At 37.0% G+C, this 16149-nt stretch overlaps 1 protein-coding gene across 1 annotated transcript; it reads right to left on the minus strand.

Annotated features, from left to right (window-relative positions):
• Positions 1–7134: 7134 nt before the first annotated feature.
• MS3_00006069 (uncharacterized protein) lies at positions 7135–13506 on the minus strand. The gene has a single exon (XM_051214168.1). It carries the CDS (start codon positions 10650–10652, stop codon positions 8667–8669), a length of 1986 nt encoding a protein of 661 aa, XP_051067318.1. The 5' UTR covers positions 10653–13506; the 3' UTR covers positions 7135–8666.
• Positions 13507–16149: the final 2643 nt, after the last annotated feature.

Raw genomic sequence — 16149 nt, forward strand, 5'->3', positions numbered from 1 at the left:
TTTGAATCGAACGTTACTGGGTTCGAGAATCTGAGTGAACATCAACTCTGTGATCCAGGCACATCCATCGGACGAGTCCCAAATAGGACGAAACGCGCGTCAAACTGGATTTCACTGCTAGCAACTATCAATCTTTGCTTAAAAAGCTTGTGACTTAAGGCTATATCGTGGCAATCCTCCCAGGATGTACATATGCCAACATGAGACGGATCTATTACAGTCCTAAATAACAATTAGAAGATACAAGTAAAACAACGGCAAGTGAATTTAAAGATGAACAGTGGTTAGCAATGAAATCTAGTTTGACGCATGTTTCGTCCTATTCAAGACTCATCAATTAGATGTAGCTGCATCTCAGAATTGATGTTCACTCAATGTCTTTAAACATAAAAATATAGAAAATCAACTGTACCCACAACACACAATGTTACTCATTCTCATCTGTTGTTATGGTTGTTGTTTTTTTTTAAATTTTCTTGATGGTCGTTAATCAATAGGAGGTAAAGAAATAACAATTGAATACTGAAACTATTTAAACAAGTTTTAACCTGCTGTGTTTAATTCTAAATTAAAATAAATTAGGATACTTTTAAAAATTATCACTTTACTAATAAAAAAATATTGATTGACAAATGAGAAGAAAGAAGGAAAGAGAATAAAGAAGAAAAACAATTAGAATAAATAATGAATATATAAAGTGACACTGATAGACATTGTAGGTCATGGGTTCAAATCTCGCGAGGTGCGGGATCGTGGATGCGTACTGCTGAGGAGTTCCATACTGGGAAGAAACAGCTGTCCTGTGCTTCCAGGCTTTCCATGGTGGTCTAGCTTCAATTGACTCATGATTTCTATCTGTAGAAGATTGTCTTTATTATTCTTTTTTTCTTATAAATTTGAAACTTTTATTTTATTTTATCTGTAAGATTTTGATTGTTTAAATCTTTGTATGGATTGAAGTTTGTGATATTAAAGTGAGAATTTTCAATATGAACGTCAAGATAGTTTCACTGTAAGAAGCTGAAACGTGGAGAACTATCACAACCATCATCAAGACGGTACAAGTGTTTATAAACAATTGTCTATGCAAGAGACTCAACATACATTGGCCGGATACCATCAGCAACAGCCTATTATGTGAGAGAACGAACCAATTTCCAGATGAAGAGGAAATTAGGAAAAAATGATAGAATTGGACAGGACATACATTGAGGAAGTCATCAAACTGCATCACAAGGCAAGCGCTAACTTGGAATCGTGAAGGAATGAGGGAAAGAGGAAGGTCAAAGAACACATTACATCGGGAAATAGAATCAGATATGAAAAGGATGAATAACAACTAGAAAGAGCTGGAAAGGATTGCCTAGTACAGAGATGGATGTAGAATGCTGATGAGTGGCCTATGTTCCTCCACGACCCTTAAGAGGCATGAGTAAGTAATCGACGTTAAATACTGCGATTGATCAGTCACTTATTAGCATATGTGCATCCTGTACGGATTGCCTCGATATTATCTTAAGTCATATGCATTATAATCAAGTAAATAGAACTGATGAGTCCTCGATAAAATGAAACGGTGTCTTAAATTTCACTACAAGCCACCAACCACCTTTGTTTATAATGGTTTGCTTGTCTGTTTGCAAAATGTCTCATTTTAGCGTTTTTTAGATAGTTCCAGTAAGAATGAAATCTCCAAGGGTTGTAAAGGTGATTTCATGTTAGGTGGTTGAAAGAATTTGATTGAGATTATGAACTGACTGATGTTAGACTGTGGTGTTTGAATGAACTAATGATTACTTTTTACTTGTTAAATGCTTGATTTCGAATTCTAAACACAGTACAATCGGTTATGGTTCTCTCGTACTTCTTGATCCGATAACGTTATTTCTGGGATTCTTAGTTCATACTATAATTCAAATACTTCTAATTATAATATAGACCCTCACTGAAAACCCGGAACCAGTGGAGGGCCCTTTCACCTATTGTGGGACTCCTCAGCAGTGCGCATCCATGATCCCTCTCGGGGGATTCCAATCTATGACCTATCAGTCTCGCTCGCGAACGCTTAACCTCTAGACCATTGAGCCGGCTGGCATACAACAGTGTTAATGTCTAACCTCAACCAATCCACGACCATCTTGCATTCTACTGAGTTAGATACCATGTCATGTTTGACTATTACCTAAGTTCAAGGTAAGGTTATAATACTTTCAATAATCTTCATACCTTTTCCACGTACATCGAAAATCATAATGTTACGTGTTATTTGTCTAGAATGGATTTAACAAATATTCAATTCATGTATTACGATGTAATCTGATCAATCCATCAAACGTTTCATCATCTTTATTTTAATGTGCAGATGTAAGAGTTAGTTCAAAATTATGGTTGAAAATGATAAAATTTATATTTGAAAACCATGGAAAAAATAAATAAGTGAAAAAATTAGTTGTAAAGTGTAAGAATAAAAATTTGCGGATTAATAAACTAGAGCTATTCAGTTAACTGAATTCAATTACATTTAATGACATTTTCATTAAATGAATTCATTTATTCTTATTAGTTTTAATGAATTCAATATTAAGTTTAATAAAACTTTTAAATGATGAATAGATGAACAGATTTGTAGATAACAAATGGTAATGATTATGCATTTGAAACAGTTTTAGAGCTACCAAGACATATGACGTGATGTGTGGTGATTTAAAATGGAAGTACAAGAAACTAATATTTATCAAACGTACTTACATACTTACTCCTGTTACCTGTTGTGGAGGAGCATAAGCCACTCATCAGCATTCTACATCCATCTCTGTACTAGGCAATCCTTTCCAGCTCTTTCTAGTTGTTATTCATCCTTTTCATATCTGATTCTATTTCCCGATGTAATGTGTTCTTTGACCTTCCTCTTTCCCTCATTCCTTCACGATTCCAAGTTAGCGCTTGCCTTGTGATGCAGTTTGATGACTTCCTCAATGTATGTCCTGTCCAATTCTATCATTTTTTCCTAATTTCCTCTTCATCTGGAAATTGGTTCGTTCTCTCACATAATAGGCTGTTGCTGATGGTATCCGGCCAATGTATGTTGAGTCTCTTGCATAGACAGTTGTTTATAAACACTTGTACCGTCTTGATGATGGTTGTGATAGTTCTCCACGTTTCAGCTTCTTACAGTGAAACTATCTTGACGTTCATATTGAAGATCCTCACTTTGATATTGGTTGACAGCTGTTTTGAGTTTCATATGTTCTGCAACTGTAGGATACTGTCCTTGCTTTGCTAATCCTCGCCTTTACGTCTGCATTAGATCCTCCTTGTTCATCGATGATGTTACGTAGATACGTGAGTGTTTTCATCTCTTCCAGAGTTTCTCCAACAAGTGTGATTTGTTTGTTTGGTGTTCTTTGTTATATTTGGGGATCTTGCTTTTTCCTTGTATTTATGATGAGGCCTACTGATACAGAGGCTGCTGCTACACTAATTGTCTTCATCTGCCATTTCTCGTGTGTATGGGATAGGAGGTCTATGTCATGTGCGATGTCCAAATCGTCTAATTAGTTTTGAGCTGTCAACTGTACTCCGTGTTTTCCCTCAGATGTCGAAGTCTTCATAATCCGGTCAACCACCAGAAGTAAATACAAAATAACAAAAGCATCCTAAAGGTTTCGAACGTTTCAAAAGGTACAAAATGTGGAACTGTAAGTATCGATACAATTAAAATAATTACTCAAATCTCTCATTAATTTAGCTTCCTACTACAAACTTCGCAGCACACATGATATACAAGTTGATATAGAAACTTGAAAAATAGCTAATTGAAAGTCAAATCAAAATAATACAATAATAAATGACCCAATTAGAACAAGAGCTCCTTGCTTAACTACATAAAGAATTAAATGACTATGGTAAAATCTCATGATAAGTAAACCGAAATTAGAGTACATAAAGCTAAGACATGTATGCACAGATTTAGATATGCTAGCTTATTTAACCTAGTCACTAAAATGTAAAGCAAACGTGATAAATCTGTTTCCAATGACGAGGATTATGGTAAACAAGTAATTTGGTTGACTACATAATTTTATTTTTATTCATACATAGATCTTAGCTCATTTGATGTCTTGAAATAGAATAGTGACTTTATCGAATTCTATAACTTTGCTTGTTCTTCACTGTCTAAAGAGAGTAACTCCAGTTGAACAACACCTCTGAATGAATGAAGATTAGCTGTCCATTGCTTCCTGGTTTGCAATGGTTTTCTAACATAGGTGAATCCTTGATATAAACTACAGAATTCAACATTCTCTACAAATGCTTTGCAGTTAATATATTAGTATGTTGATTATTGAATAATTTGAGAGGCAGTGGATAATGGCTTCACAATATTATGAATGTATCGATTTCATCCAAGTAAACCAAAAACCATCAACTGGGTGGTCTGAAAGGTAAGTACTCATCTCGTGATCCCAATACACTAGGTTGGACTACTGATGTATTGTTGAATGTACACCACTGAGGGGATCCATACCAGAAAGGAAATACTTCCAGGTTTTCAGTTTTTGTCTTAATAATAACACTTTATATCAGCTACAGAATACAACTCCGATTATTGTACTGTGGTACATACTACTTATTATTGGCAGATATAAGCAGTATATAACAACAATCAGAAGTAGAATGCCTAGTAACAGAAGATTCAGTTAAAGAGAACGTAAACAGGGAGTAATTATAATGATAACGAGAATAAAGGAACGATGAAGTTTGTAAGAAACGACAGATGAAAGATTTACAAATGATGTATTTAATGTATGGCTTGCATATTTTACGAAATCACTTTGTAATCCAGCATAATCAAATTAATAGGACTTCTCCACTTGACTTCTTTGTTCACTAAAGCACTATTAATTATGTTCCTACGTATAGAGATTTAACAAAAACCCTCATGATGGGAATATTTCGATTCATATTTTACAACATATTATAAAATGTAGTCAAACGTTAATACAATAAAGATATAGTAGAATGGTTTAAAGGTCGAAGGCCCTGGGCTCGAATCCTGCGTGCACGATCGTGGATCTGCACTGCCGAAAAGTCTCACAATAAGACAAAACGCCCGTACAGCGCTTCCAGGTTTTTAATGGTGGCCTAACATCATCAATCGATTCATGATCTCCATAACTCCACATAGCAGAACGGACTGTAGACACAACTTCTACTCATTAAGAGTTGTCAAATGCTAGAATTCGCTGCCGGCCGAGCTAGTCCAAGCGATTTCCCAGGAGTCCTTTAAGAGGCAACTTGATCTATCCTTAAGGATTAAGGATAGTATCATACTATGATTTACCAATTTCTTTTACCTCTTTTATTGTTAACATACCTAGGTTCCTGCCTGGAGATTTTGGTGATCCCCTGCTACTAGACACAGAAGCCTGTTAAGCAAAAGCTTCTTCTATTCCGTCCACAACCATTTCAACCATTTAATTTAAAAATTTATTGAATTTATATTTATTTTCTATTTTCACATTCTTCTTAAAACATTTGAATCACAATTTTCTGACTTGATAAAAAGGTTACATAGTTACAAACACCTTTACATTAGTTGTATATAATTATGTATAAATGTATTCGATTATATAAGAAAGTAAATAGGATACCAATACAGTATAGTTATCATCCTGAACTATACTGATTTATAGTAAACACCACACACAAAAAAAACATATTTTGTGACATAGTTTAATAGATCATTCAATTACATATTTAGGGGGGGAGAGGGGGGAAATTATTGTGATTCTTCATATATCTATACGGAAAACACTGTAATAGTTGAAAATGTCGCTTTAAACAAAAACACTAACAACAACAATAACAATAATAATACGAATGTAAATGAAATTCCAGTAATGTAAGAATGTAAGAATAATAATGAAGTTGGGATGGGAATATCAGTTATTCAGTCAGACAGTCAGTTAGCAACAACGTAAGACCAGGCATATATTACCTCTAATATCACTCAAGATCACTGTTAACAATGGGAATATGTTAACTACATGATTATTAGATTAGAAACTATTTAAAAATATGAGGCAAGAACAAAATAATTGAAAAACTGTATATTTCAGTCTAGTTTTTTTTTACATTTTAATAATGTGTAAATCATTGTTATGTAATAATTCAATTATATCTGTGTTGATTCTACTTGTCAACACTCATACCATGAAATACTTTTGAACCATACAGTTGACTATCATGACGTAATAGTTTTCTTTTTTGTGTGTGGATTTAGTGACAAAATACTATAGGGAACATTGATCATATGATTAGTTTATTAATCAATTGAATGAAATTTATGTATATCAATGACATTTAATGGCCCTTCGAATATCTGACTTCAAGTAGATTGTATGAATGATTGTTATAGAAATATACATTGTCGTCAATCCTCCTATAAAATCATCGACTTGAATCGTATTATTATATAATGGAATTAAATAAATCAAATACAAGGATGATGTTTGAATACATATATTTTGTACACTCGTTGATCGGAAAAGACAATCAAAGGATTGGAGCGAGATGGCGCGTAGTGGAGATGGCGTGTGAGCCAACTTCATTTAACCAGGCGTTAACCAATATTTATAGTCACATGAAAATAAGCTACAGGCATGTGATGAATAGGATAAGTTGTACACACACATACGCACATATAAAAATCAGTCAGGGTTGATAAGTTAACAATTAACAAGGTCATAACGTTGTGACTCAAAAAGAATGGATAAACTGGCCTGCCTTGAAGTTAGAATAAGTCAGGTGGGCTTAACGTAGTAACCGATACTACAATTCATTAAAATATAATTTGATCATAAATATACTGAAGTCAATTACAACGAAGTAACAGTATTTCTGCCATATATATAATCCTAAAAATGAAATAATAAACATATCCTAAAGAACCTTTACTTTATACTTTGGTAAATACTACTTATGTCGACTGACATAAGTAGTACGTAACACTAATTGGAAATGGAAAACTTGACATTAGAAGGTTAAGAAAATCGATTTGAAGAGAATAGAAACGAAAATAGAGAGGAATTGTGAACTTGAATAATCATACAGATTGTGAAGGATAAATGATGGAAATTTGCAAAAAATAAAGTATTAAATGTATGGTTCTCATATTTTGTGGAGACATCGTATAATTTCTTATTACAATAAAACTGATCGGACCCACCTGTATTCTCATTCAAAACAATACTACTGGAAAGCCTCTATAGTAGTGGATTACATTAGTGTATATAAGTAGGAAAATAATGAACTGGCTTAGATTAATCAAATTAATGTATTGCATTTAATATTGTCCTATTTTATAGATAAACGGTCAAAATGGGATTAATGAATTTCGATACCGAAAAGATATAGGATTCCAGAGTATCAATACCAGTCAATCAGTTTGTACAAAACTAATAAAAACAATGTGTTATTCTTTGATAAGCATAATGAGTGGTAACTTTTGGGATCCATTTATGGACCAATACTATACGTATATTTTTATTGTATAGTTGTTAAATAACTAAGCTATACACATTCATGTCCCTCTTATTATGAGCCTTATTTTGACTTTTGAACTATTATTATACGATTTACCATTCTTGAATTATGCCCTGTCTATTAATTACTGCCTCCCATATTCACAGCCACATTTGGCCAAATCTTGTATAAATGTTGTTTCTTATTTTATTGGTACGATGTAGTCTCTCTGGTTGGTATATACATCCAGTATGTTTGAAATACATGATTCATATTGCAGAGGCTGAGATTGGTGTTCTGGACTCGAGTAGGCAGGGCTAGGCGGGAAGAAGGACCGATAAAGACTCTAAACTACTCGTAAGGTTTTTATGCGTCATTGGTCCGATCGAGAAATTACTGCTCTCTAATTGGAGGTATCATTTCATCATGCATTATTAGGACACACAGGCCACAACTTATAACACAATGTCATTTCTTCTTTTATTTATAAGTTTTTAAATCTTCCAGTGGTTGATATTATGGATTGAATTTCGATTCATCTCTTTTTTTAAACCTGTACATCTTTATTGCTCTAGCTAGTGGTTATTAAAACTCAATAGCTCAGTGAATAACATTCTGGCTGCTTGAAGAGAAATGTATTGTGGTCGATTACCAAAGTGAGCATTAACACTGAGATTCTAATAAATATAGATGACGAACTGCAGTTAATATGAAACAGATTGATAAGTCGTGTAGGTTGAACGCTATATACGATTCCTAAGCTATTCCGATAACCCGCAGTCTAGAACTACACAGCGACTTGAACTCCAGAGAGAAGACACAAGAATGAGAGAAAGCACTTTATTCCAAGGTTCATTTTTGTACAGAAAATCATGGATATTTATAGATTTTGGCGTCTGTTAAATCAACATCATTTTACAGCCAATCCGATAACAACACATTATGCTACCGACCAATAGTAGCACGCCACGTTGGAATTCTAGAACGTTCCATCACACTCTGATTGGCCAGGACTCTTCGGCTCCTTGTGGGCCTCTGGAGGCTCCGTTGAAGTTCTCCGGAAGCCGACCCAACACCTCCCCCGAATAAGATTTCTTTCTGGGGTCCACTTGTAGTTTGATAACTGGATTGCGACGGCGTCACATTATTCTTGTCGTCTTTCTTGTCCAAGACTTTTCAGTGTTCCTGGGCGTTTGTGGCATTGGTGCGTCTAAGATTAAATCTAAAGAGAAAGTCGGCCGGTTACTTCGCGTCTGCACCGTTCTTTTGTCCTTAAGGATTTGATTTGTGTGACGTATACATGTCCCAAAAGCTCCTCGAACTTTGTACAGTACTCTTCCCAGTTTTTGCACCACTTCGCCCGGCTCCCATCGGTTCTTCCCGATGTAGGATTTAATGTAGACTTTGTCGCCAATACTGAAGTTCCGGATACTTGGATCGCGACTACGCTCATCCACTAGTTTGGATGGCAACATGGCATCGAAGACTGTTCGAATACGCCTTCCAAACATGGCTTCCGCGGGAGATTTGCCGTCTTGAACATTTGGGTTTGGGGCGGATCTGTATGATGTTAAAAATTTTGTGATCACCTGCTCAGTCGTCCCTTCTCCTCCCCCTTTCAGTAATGCTCGTTTAAAAGTGTCCACAAAGCGCTCTGCTTGTCCGTTTGATTGTGGATGATAGAGTGGAGAACGAAGATGATTTATTCCGTTTGTTCTACAGAAATGTTTAAACGATTCTGCGGCAAACTGAGAGCCGTTATCCGTCACTAAGGTCTCTGGTACTCCGAAACTGCTAAATAAGGTAGACAACTTGAGGATCGTTTCTGACGTTGTACAATTTGGCATGATGTATACTTCCGGCCATTTAGTGAATGCATCTACGATAATTAGAAACATTTTCCCTTGGATTGGACCGGCAAAATCTGCGTGAAGTCTTACCCAGGGTCCCGCGGGCATAGGCCAACACTGAGGTTCGCATTTCGAAGGATTTTTAGCGGCTTGAATACATGATGAACAGTTACGGCATTTATTCTCGATATCTTTGTCCATTGACGGCCAATAAGCATAGCTACGAGCCAAAGATTTCATTTTACTGATTCCAGGATGGCCACTGTGAAACTGCTTGAGGACCTTGTGACGTAATAACTTCGGAATAACAATGCAATCACCGAACATAATACAGGAGTCAACAACCATTAGAGAGTCCCGTCGACGAAAATATTGCAAAAGTTCTCCGTCGAGGCGATTGTTTGGCCATTTGGTCAAGAGATAGCATTTAACTGAGCTCAGTATCTTATCACTTTCAGTTATCTTCTTGATAGTTCCAAAGGTTACTGGGAGTCCATTAACTGCGTCATCCAACACGCGATGAACTTCTTCCTCGGCTTTTATATTTGCTACAAGAGTCTCCTCCGGGGTTTTCGATTGGGAGCCTATTAATCTCGACAATGCATCAGCTTGCCCGAAAGCGGTAGTAGACTGATACTTGATCTTGAAGTCGTAACCCAGAAGTGTGGTCCCCCAACGTTGCAGTCTGTTTGCTGTGTATACCGGTATACCTTTCTTCGACCCAAAGATGGCTAGTAATGGTTTATGGTCAGTTAATAGGGTGAACTGACGTCCAAATATCATCTTGTGAAACTTCTTGACAGCGAAGATAATCGACAATGCTTCCTTCTCGATCTGGCTATAGTTACGTTCTGCTGACGTTAACGATCTAGCCGCATGTGATATCGCTTTCTCGGATCCATCTGGCATGATGTGAGAAATAACTGCTCCCATGCCGTAGTTTGATGCGTCTGATGCCACTACAATGGGTAAGGATGGATCGTAATGGGTGAGCAGCAGATCCGAGACTAGTACTTTCTTGATTTCATCGAAAGCAGCTTGGCAAGTTGCAGACCAACTCCATTTTACATTCTTCACCAGAAGGTTATTCAGGGGGGCACGTAATTGATGAAGGTTTGGGATAAAAGCTCCATAATGGCTAACTAGTCCCAAGAAGGATCGTAGTGTGGTGACATCCGTCGGTCTGGGCATAGTTTTCACTGCCTGGGTATTCTCCGGATCTGGTCTTCTTCCATCTTTGTCGATTATAAACCCAAGGTAACGTACTTTTTGCATACAGAAGTCACATTTCTCTGGACGAAGTCGAAGTCCATATTCGGCTATTCATGTCAGCACCTGGTCAAGCTTCTTTTCTAAGTCTACTCGATCTACTCCCATAATTATTATATCATCTAGGTAAGCTGCAGCACCTGAAACATCTTGTAGCATAGTATCCATTATTTGCTGAAATATGGATGGGGCCGTCTTGACTCCAAAGGGTAATCGATTATACCGGAATAGACCCTTGTATGTGTTTATGGTAAGCAGGTTTTTTAGACTCGTCAGCAACAGGGATTTGTAAATAAGCTTCTGATAAATCCAACTTTGCAAAAAGCTTACCTCCGTTCAGTTTAGCAAAAAGATCTTCAGGTAAGGGTAATGGGTACTGATGAGTTTCTAAGGCTTCATTCAACCCGATTGAGTAATCGGCACATAAACGAACGCTACCATTAGTCTTCTTTACTACTACTATCGGTGCAGCCCATTCTGAGAAATTCACTGGTTCAATGACACCTAGTTTCTGAAGTCGTTCTAGTTCTTGTTCAACCACTGGTAGAGCAGCATATGGTACGGGTCTCCTTGGTCGAAAAACGGGAGTAGCTGCAGGCTTTAGAGTTAACAGTGCTTTGGATTTCGTACATTCTCCCAATCCTTCTCTAAACACGTTTTGATGTCTTTGTAGCATGGCGTTTTTCTGATTCCATTCTGGGGTGTTGTCTGTACTTACTCGTCTGCAGACACTGTTGATAGAATGATCTGCTAGTTTAAGTGTTTCTATAAGGTCCAACCCCATTAAGTCTAGTGCTGGCTTCTCAGTAAGATACAATGTTGCATTTTTTGTTACCGTACCTTTAGAAACAGTGCATGGCACTTCTCCAACAATATTCAACTTCCCCCCGGATGCACTGTGTGCCAGCTGTGTTGTTGGGAAAACTGTGGGTCTCCCAATGTTCTTCCACGTTTCTGGGCTGATTAAAGTAATATCAGAAGCTGTGTCCAGCTGAAGGCGGGTACCGTGTTTATTAATATCCAAGGTTACGTACTTTCTTCGGCGGCAACTTCGTGCCGTGTTATGTGATACCAATATCTTATTGGTTGGAGCACTATATCTGTATTTCTTTGAGTAAGATTTCAAGGAATGTTATCTATAGTCTCTTCTCCTGCAGAGGTTTTCTTTATGCCCCTTCCGATGACATTTGCTGCAACGATGTTCTTTATATGGGCAAAACCTCTTATAGTGCCAACCTCCACATGCCCAGCATGGAGATGGTTTGTCGCTGTTATTTTGAAAATTATGGGTACTGGAACCTTGAAAGACTTTTCTCTTGACTGCATTGACGTTATGGAAACAGTTACCGTTTTCTACCATTGAGGTATCATGCTTTAAGTTTACTAACCTTTGGCACTCAGTAGTCACTTCTTGCAGGGTCATGTTAGGGCAGTGTTCGAGTTTGCTTAGGATTCTGGTTCGGATATCGGCATCTTCGGGTGAACGCAGGCTGCAGATAAATACTAAGCATTTAAACTGATCTTCAGACATGGACGACAATCTAAATCTCTCACATTCTCGGTTCACAGTTCCTGCATGCTTCACCCAGTCATCTCCTGGTTCTTTCGTTAACTTTAAGCACTGGCAACGGATATTAAATAGAGATGATTGTTCTCCGAAGATTTGGGATAGGGTTTTGACTGTATCATCAAAACTAAAATCTCGTGGGTTCTTCGGAAGAATGAAGTTGCTATAGCGTTCATGTTCCATAGTCCCAAGTTTTCTAAGAAGTATTCTGACTTTTGAAGCATCATCCAGTTTGCAAAGATCAATATAAAACAAGTCTTCATACTTCCTAAACCACGACTCGAAAGTTACACCTGCTACACCATCAAAATTAAATTCATGGATGGCGTTAATGACTGAATCAGTATGTGATACTTGAGATTCACTAGAAGCAGGGTTTTTCTCGGACAGGCAGAATTTCTGCATCAGGGTTTCCATGATTCTAATATGGGACTCTTCAAACCTTTTTTTCTTGACGCACCATATAAGCTTCTAATTGCTCCAAGGAAATATTCATTGAAGTTTTCATCCCCGTCGCCACTGATAAGTCGTGTAGGTTGAACGCTATATACGATTCCTAAGCTATTCCGATAACCCGCAGTCTAGAACTACACAGCGACTTGAACTCCAGAGAGAAGACACAAGAATGAGAGAAAGCACTTTATTCCAAGGTTCATTTTTGTACAGAAAATCATGGATATTTATAGATTTTGGCGTCTGTTAAATCAACATCATTTTACAGCCAATCCGATAACAACACATTATGCTACCGACCAATAGTAGCACGCCACGTTGGAATTCTAGAACGTTCCATCACACTCTGATTGGCCAGGACTCTTCGGCTCCTTGTGGGCCTCTGGAGGCTCCGTTGAAGTTCTCCGGAAGCCGACCCAACACAGACGTTCTAGATTTCAGCGCTAACCAAAAATCGTATAGCAGCTCACGTACATTTGAGTTTAAACCCTTCCGTTTATTTATTTAACCGACATTTGTACATTAACAACTTATCTATACCATTGTACCTTTATTATTGTTGCACTTGTATGAATATGTATGCTTGATCATTGCTTACTGCCTACGCATCTATTCATTCTCCTAGTTTTACTATTAGTCACTTAATTGATTCGATTATTCATTAATTTCCCTGTATATATATGTACATTTTAATCCTGTTCATTGACTCGCCGACTCTCTCATTCTACTAGCTCGCACACTCGCTTACCTGTTGGATTTTCGGCACTACTCTTTTATGCTTGTTTAGCGTACCTGTAATATTGATTATCTGTGTGTGTTCCTATAATAAACGTATTCAACACTTCGTATTCGTCTTCTGATTAATACACCGTTTGAGCGTTATCTAGCAACGGTTATCAAGACGAACTGTATATGAAATTTATGAATTATATTGAATACCGACCACCACAATCGCCTTTACTCATGCTTTCATAAGCGAAAATAATTTTAAAAGAAGTATAAATTATTCGAACGTTTATTTATTTGTAGATTAAAGGTATATAAATATCATGGAAGAGAATAATCAAAAGAATACATATGCTGGTTTTCACAATTGATTGATCACTGTGTAGTGATCAATGTCATGTCCTATCGATCAAGTTGCAATATGTTACAAGCTGATACTGTGTTGCGTGCTACTTATATTGTTATAACTAGTATATGACGTGAGTTAGGATTGTAATGTCTGGCAGCAGAATATGGGGAAAGATCAAGAAAGGAAGAGCAAGAACACAATTCAATTTGTATGAAAACGCATGAACAATGAAATGTGAGACAATGGATTCATGTTTGCAACAGGAACAGTCCAGTTTGATATGATGGATTGGTATTTTGCAAATTAACGATTTACCATATGGTTTTTCTCGTCTTCCAAGTAACTCTGTAATTTTATGCTACATACATTCGACTGGATTATGAAGACCTCTACATCTGAGGAGAAGCAGGGAATACGATGGATAGATTGCAAACAACTAGTTGATTTAGACTTCACAGGTGATATGGCTCTGCTATCCTATAGTTACTAACAAATGCAGATGGAGACAACTAGTGTGACAGTAGCCTCTGAAGCAGTACACCCCAACATACACTAAGGAAAAAGTAAGATCCTCAAATACAACACAGAGAACATCAATCAAACAAATCACACTTGATGGAGAAATTCTGGAAGAGGTGGAAAAACTCACGTGTTTGGGAATCATCGTCGATGAACAAGAAGGATCTGATGCAGATGTGAAGGTGAGGATTGGCAAAGCAAGGACAGCATCCCTACAGTTACAAAATATATGGAACTCAAAACAACTGTCTGTCAACGACTATCAAAGTCACAGTCTTCAATACGAACGTCAATACAGTTCTACTACCGCAACCGTCATCAAATATGTACAAGTATCCATAAATAGTTGTCTACTCAAGGTACTCAATGTCCGTTGATCAGACACCACCAACAACAGCATTCTGTGGGGAAGTACAAACCAACTTCCATCTCAAAAGGAAATTAGGAAAAGACGTTGGAAGCAGATACGACATACATTACGAAAATCACCAAAATGCATCACAAGGCAAACCCTAATCTGGAATCTTTAAGAGAAACGGAAAAGAGGAAGACCGAAGAACACATTACGTTGGGAAATAGAATCAGATATGAAAAAGATAAATAGCAACTAGAAACAACTAAAAAAAGAATTGCTCAGGACAAAGATGAATGGAGAATGCTGATGGGCAGCCTATGCTCTTCGACGAGGTGTAAGTAAATAAGCAATCATTTCATCATCCAGTCCCAAAATGAAAGTACCAAACAAAAAAAACAAATCAATATGTGCTCACTAGTGATTAGCTTTGTGAGGGAATTCTCGGAGTGACCAGTGGAGCTAATCCATGTCGGGTAGAGATAGGTATTTACCTCAGTACAATGGAAGATGGTCGCGTAGTTTTGTGGATTGGTTGATGTAAGACACTATCACCATTGGATGCCGGCTCAGTGGTCGGGTGGGTTAGGCGTTCGCGCGCGAGACCGAAGGTCCTGGGTCCGAATCCCGACAGCATGCTACTTTACTCATATGTAACGTCTGTTTTTTTTATTCATATCAATTAATTCAAGTTTTCATAGTAGATTATTCATTTCCCTAACCCCTATCCCTCCCCCCCGCCAAAAAAGATCCAGCTAATTGTTCTCATACTTTGTTTCTTTAAATTGTTGATTAAACATAAACCAAAAAATACATAGTACATAGGAAACTTTCAATTGAAATGAACATTCTTTGAAATGGTATTATGAAAAATAATCATAATGATTTATTCAAATCCATATATAGTAACTATGGAATATGAATTGAACAGTAAAAGTTGAATAGAATCAAGTTCATTATTATAACTATTGCTGTGAATGAAATTGTAACATCTAATTATATATACTTGAAGTGTACGCTACTTATTTTTATCGACATAAGTAGTATGTAACATCAATCAGAAGGATGCAGCTGGACGATCTAGATTTTGACGATGATCTGGCTCTTCTATCACACATGCAACGACAAATGTAGGAGAAGACGACCAGTGTAGCAACAGCCTCAGTAGTAGTAGGTTTCAACATACACTAAGAGAAAAACAAGATTCTCCGATACAACATAACATGCACCGATCAAATCACACGTGATGGATAAGCTTTGAAGGATGTAAAAACCTTTGCATTTCTGGGCAGCATGTGAAGGCGCGGATCATCAAAGCAAGAACAGTAGATCTACAACTAAAGAACATCTAGAATTCAAAATAATTATCAACCAACGACAAACTCTGAATTTCCGGTACAAATGTCAAAACAGTTCTACTGTATGGGGTGAAAACTTAGAGAACTACGAAAGCCATCATCCAGAAGATACAAGTGTATATCAATAGTTTCTACACAACATACTTCGAATCCGCTGGTCAGACAATATCAGCGTCAAT

This window comes from Schistosoma haematobium, chromosome 2 (genome assembly GCF_000699445.3).
Source record: "Schistosoma haematobium chromosome 2, whole genome shotgun sequence".
Lineage (NCBI taxonomy): Eukaryota > Metazoa > Platyhelminthes > Trematoda > Strigeidida > Schistosomatidae > Schistosoma > Schistosoma haematobium.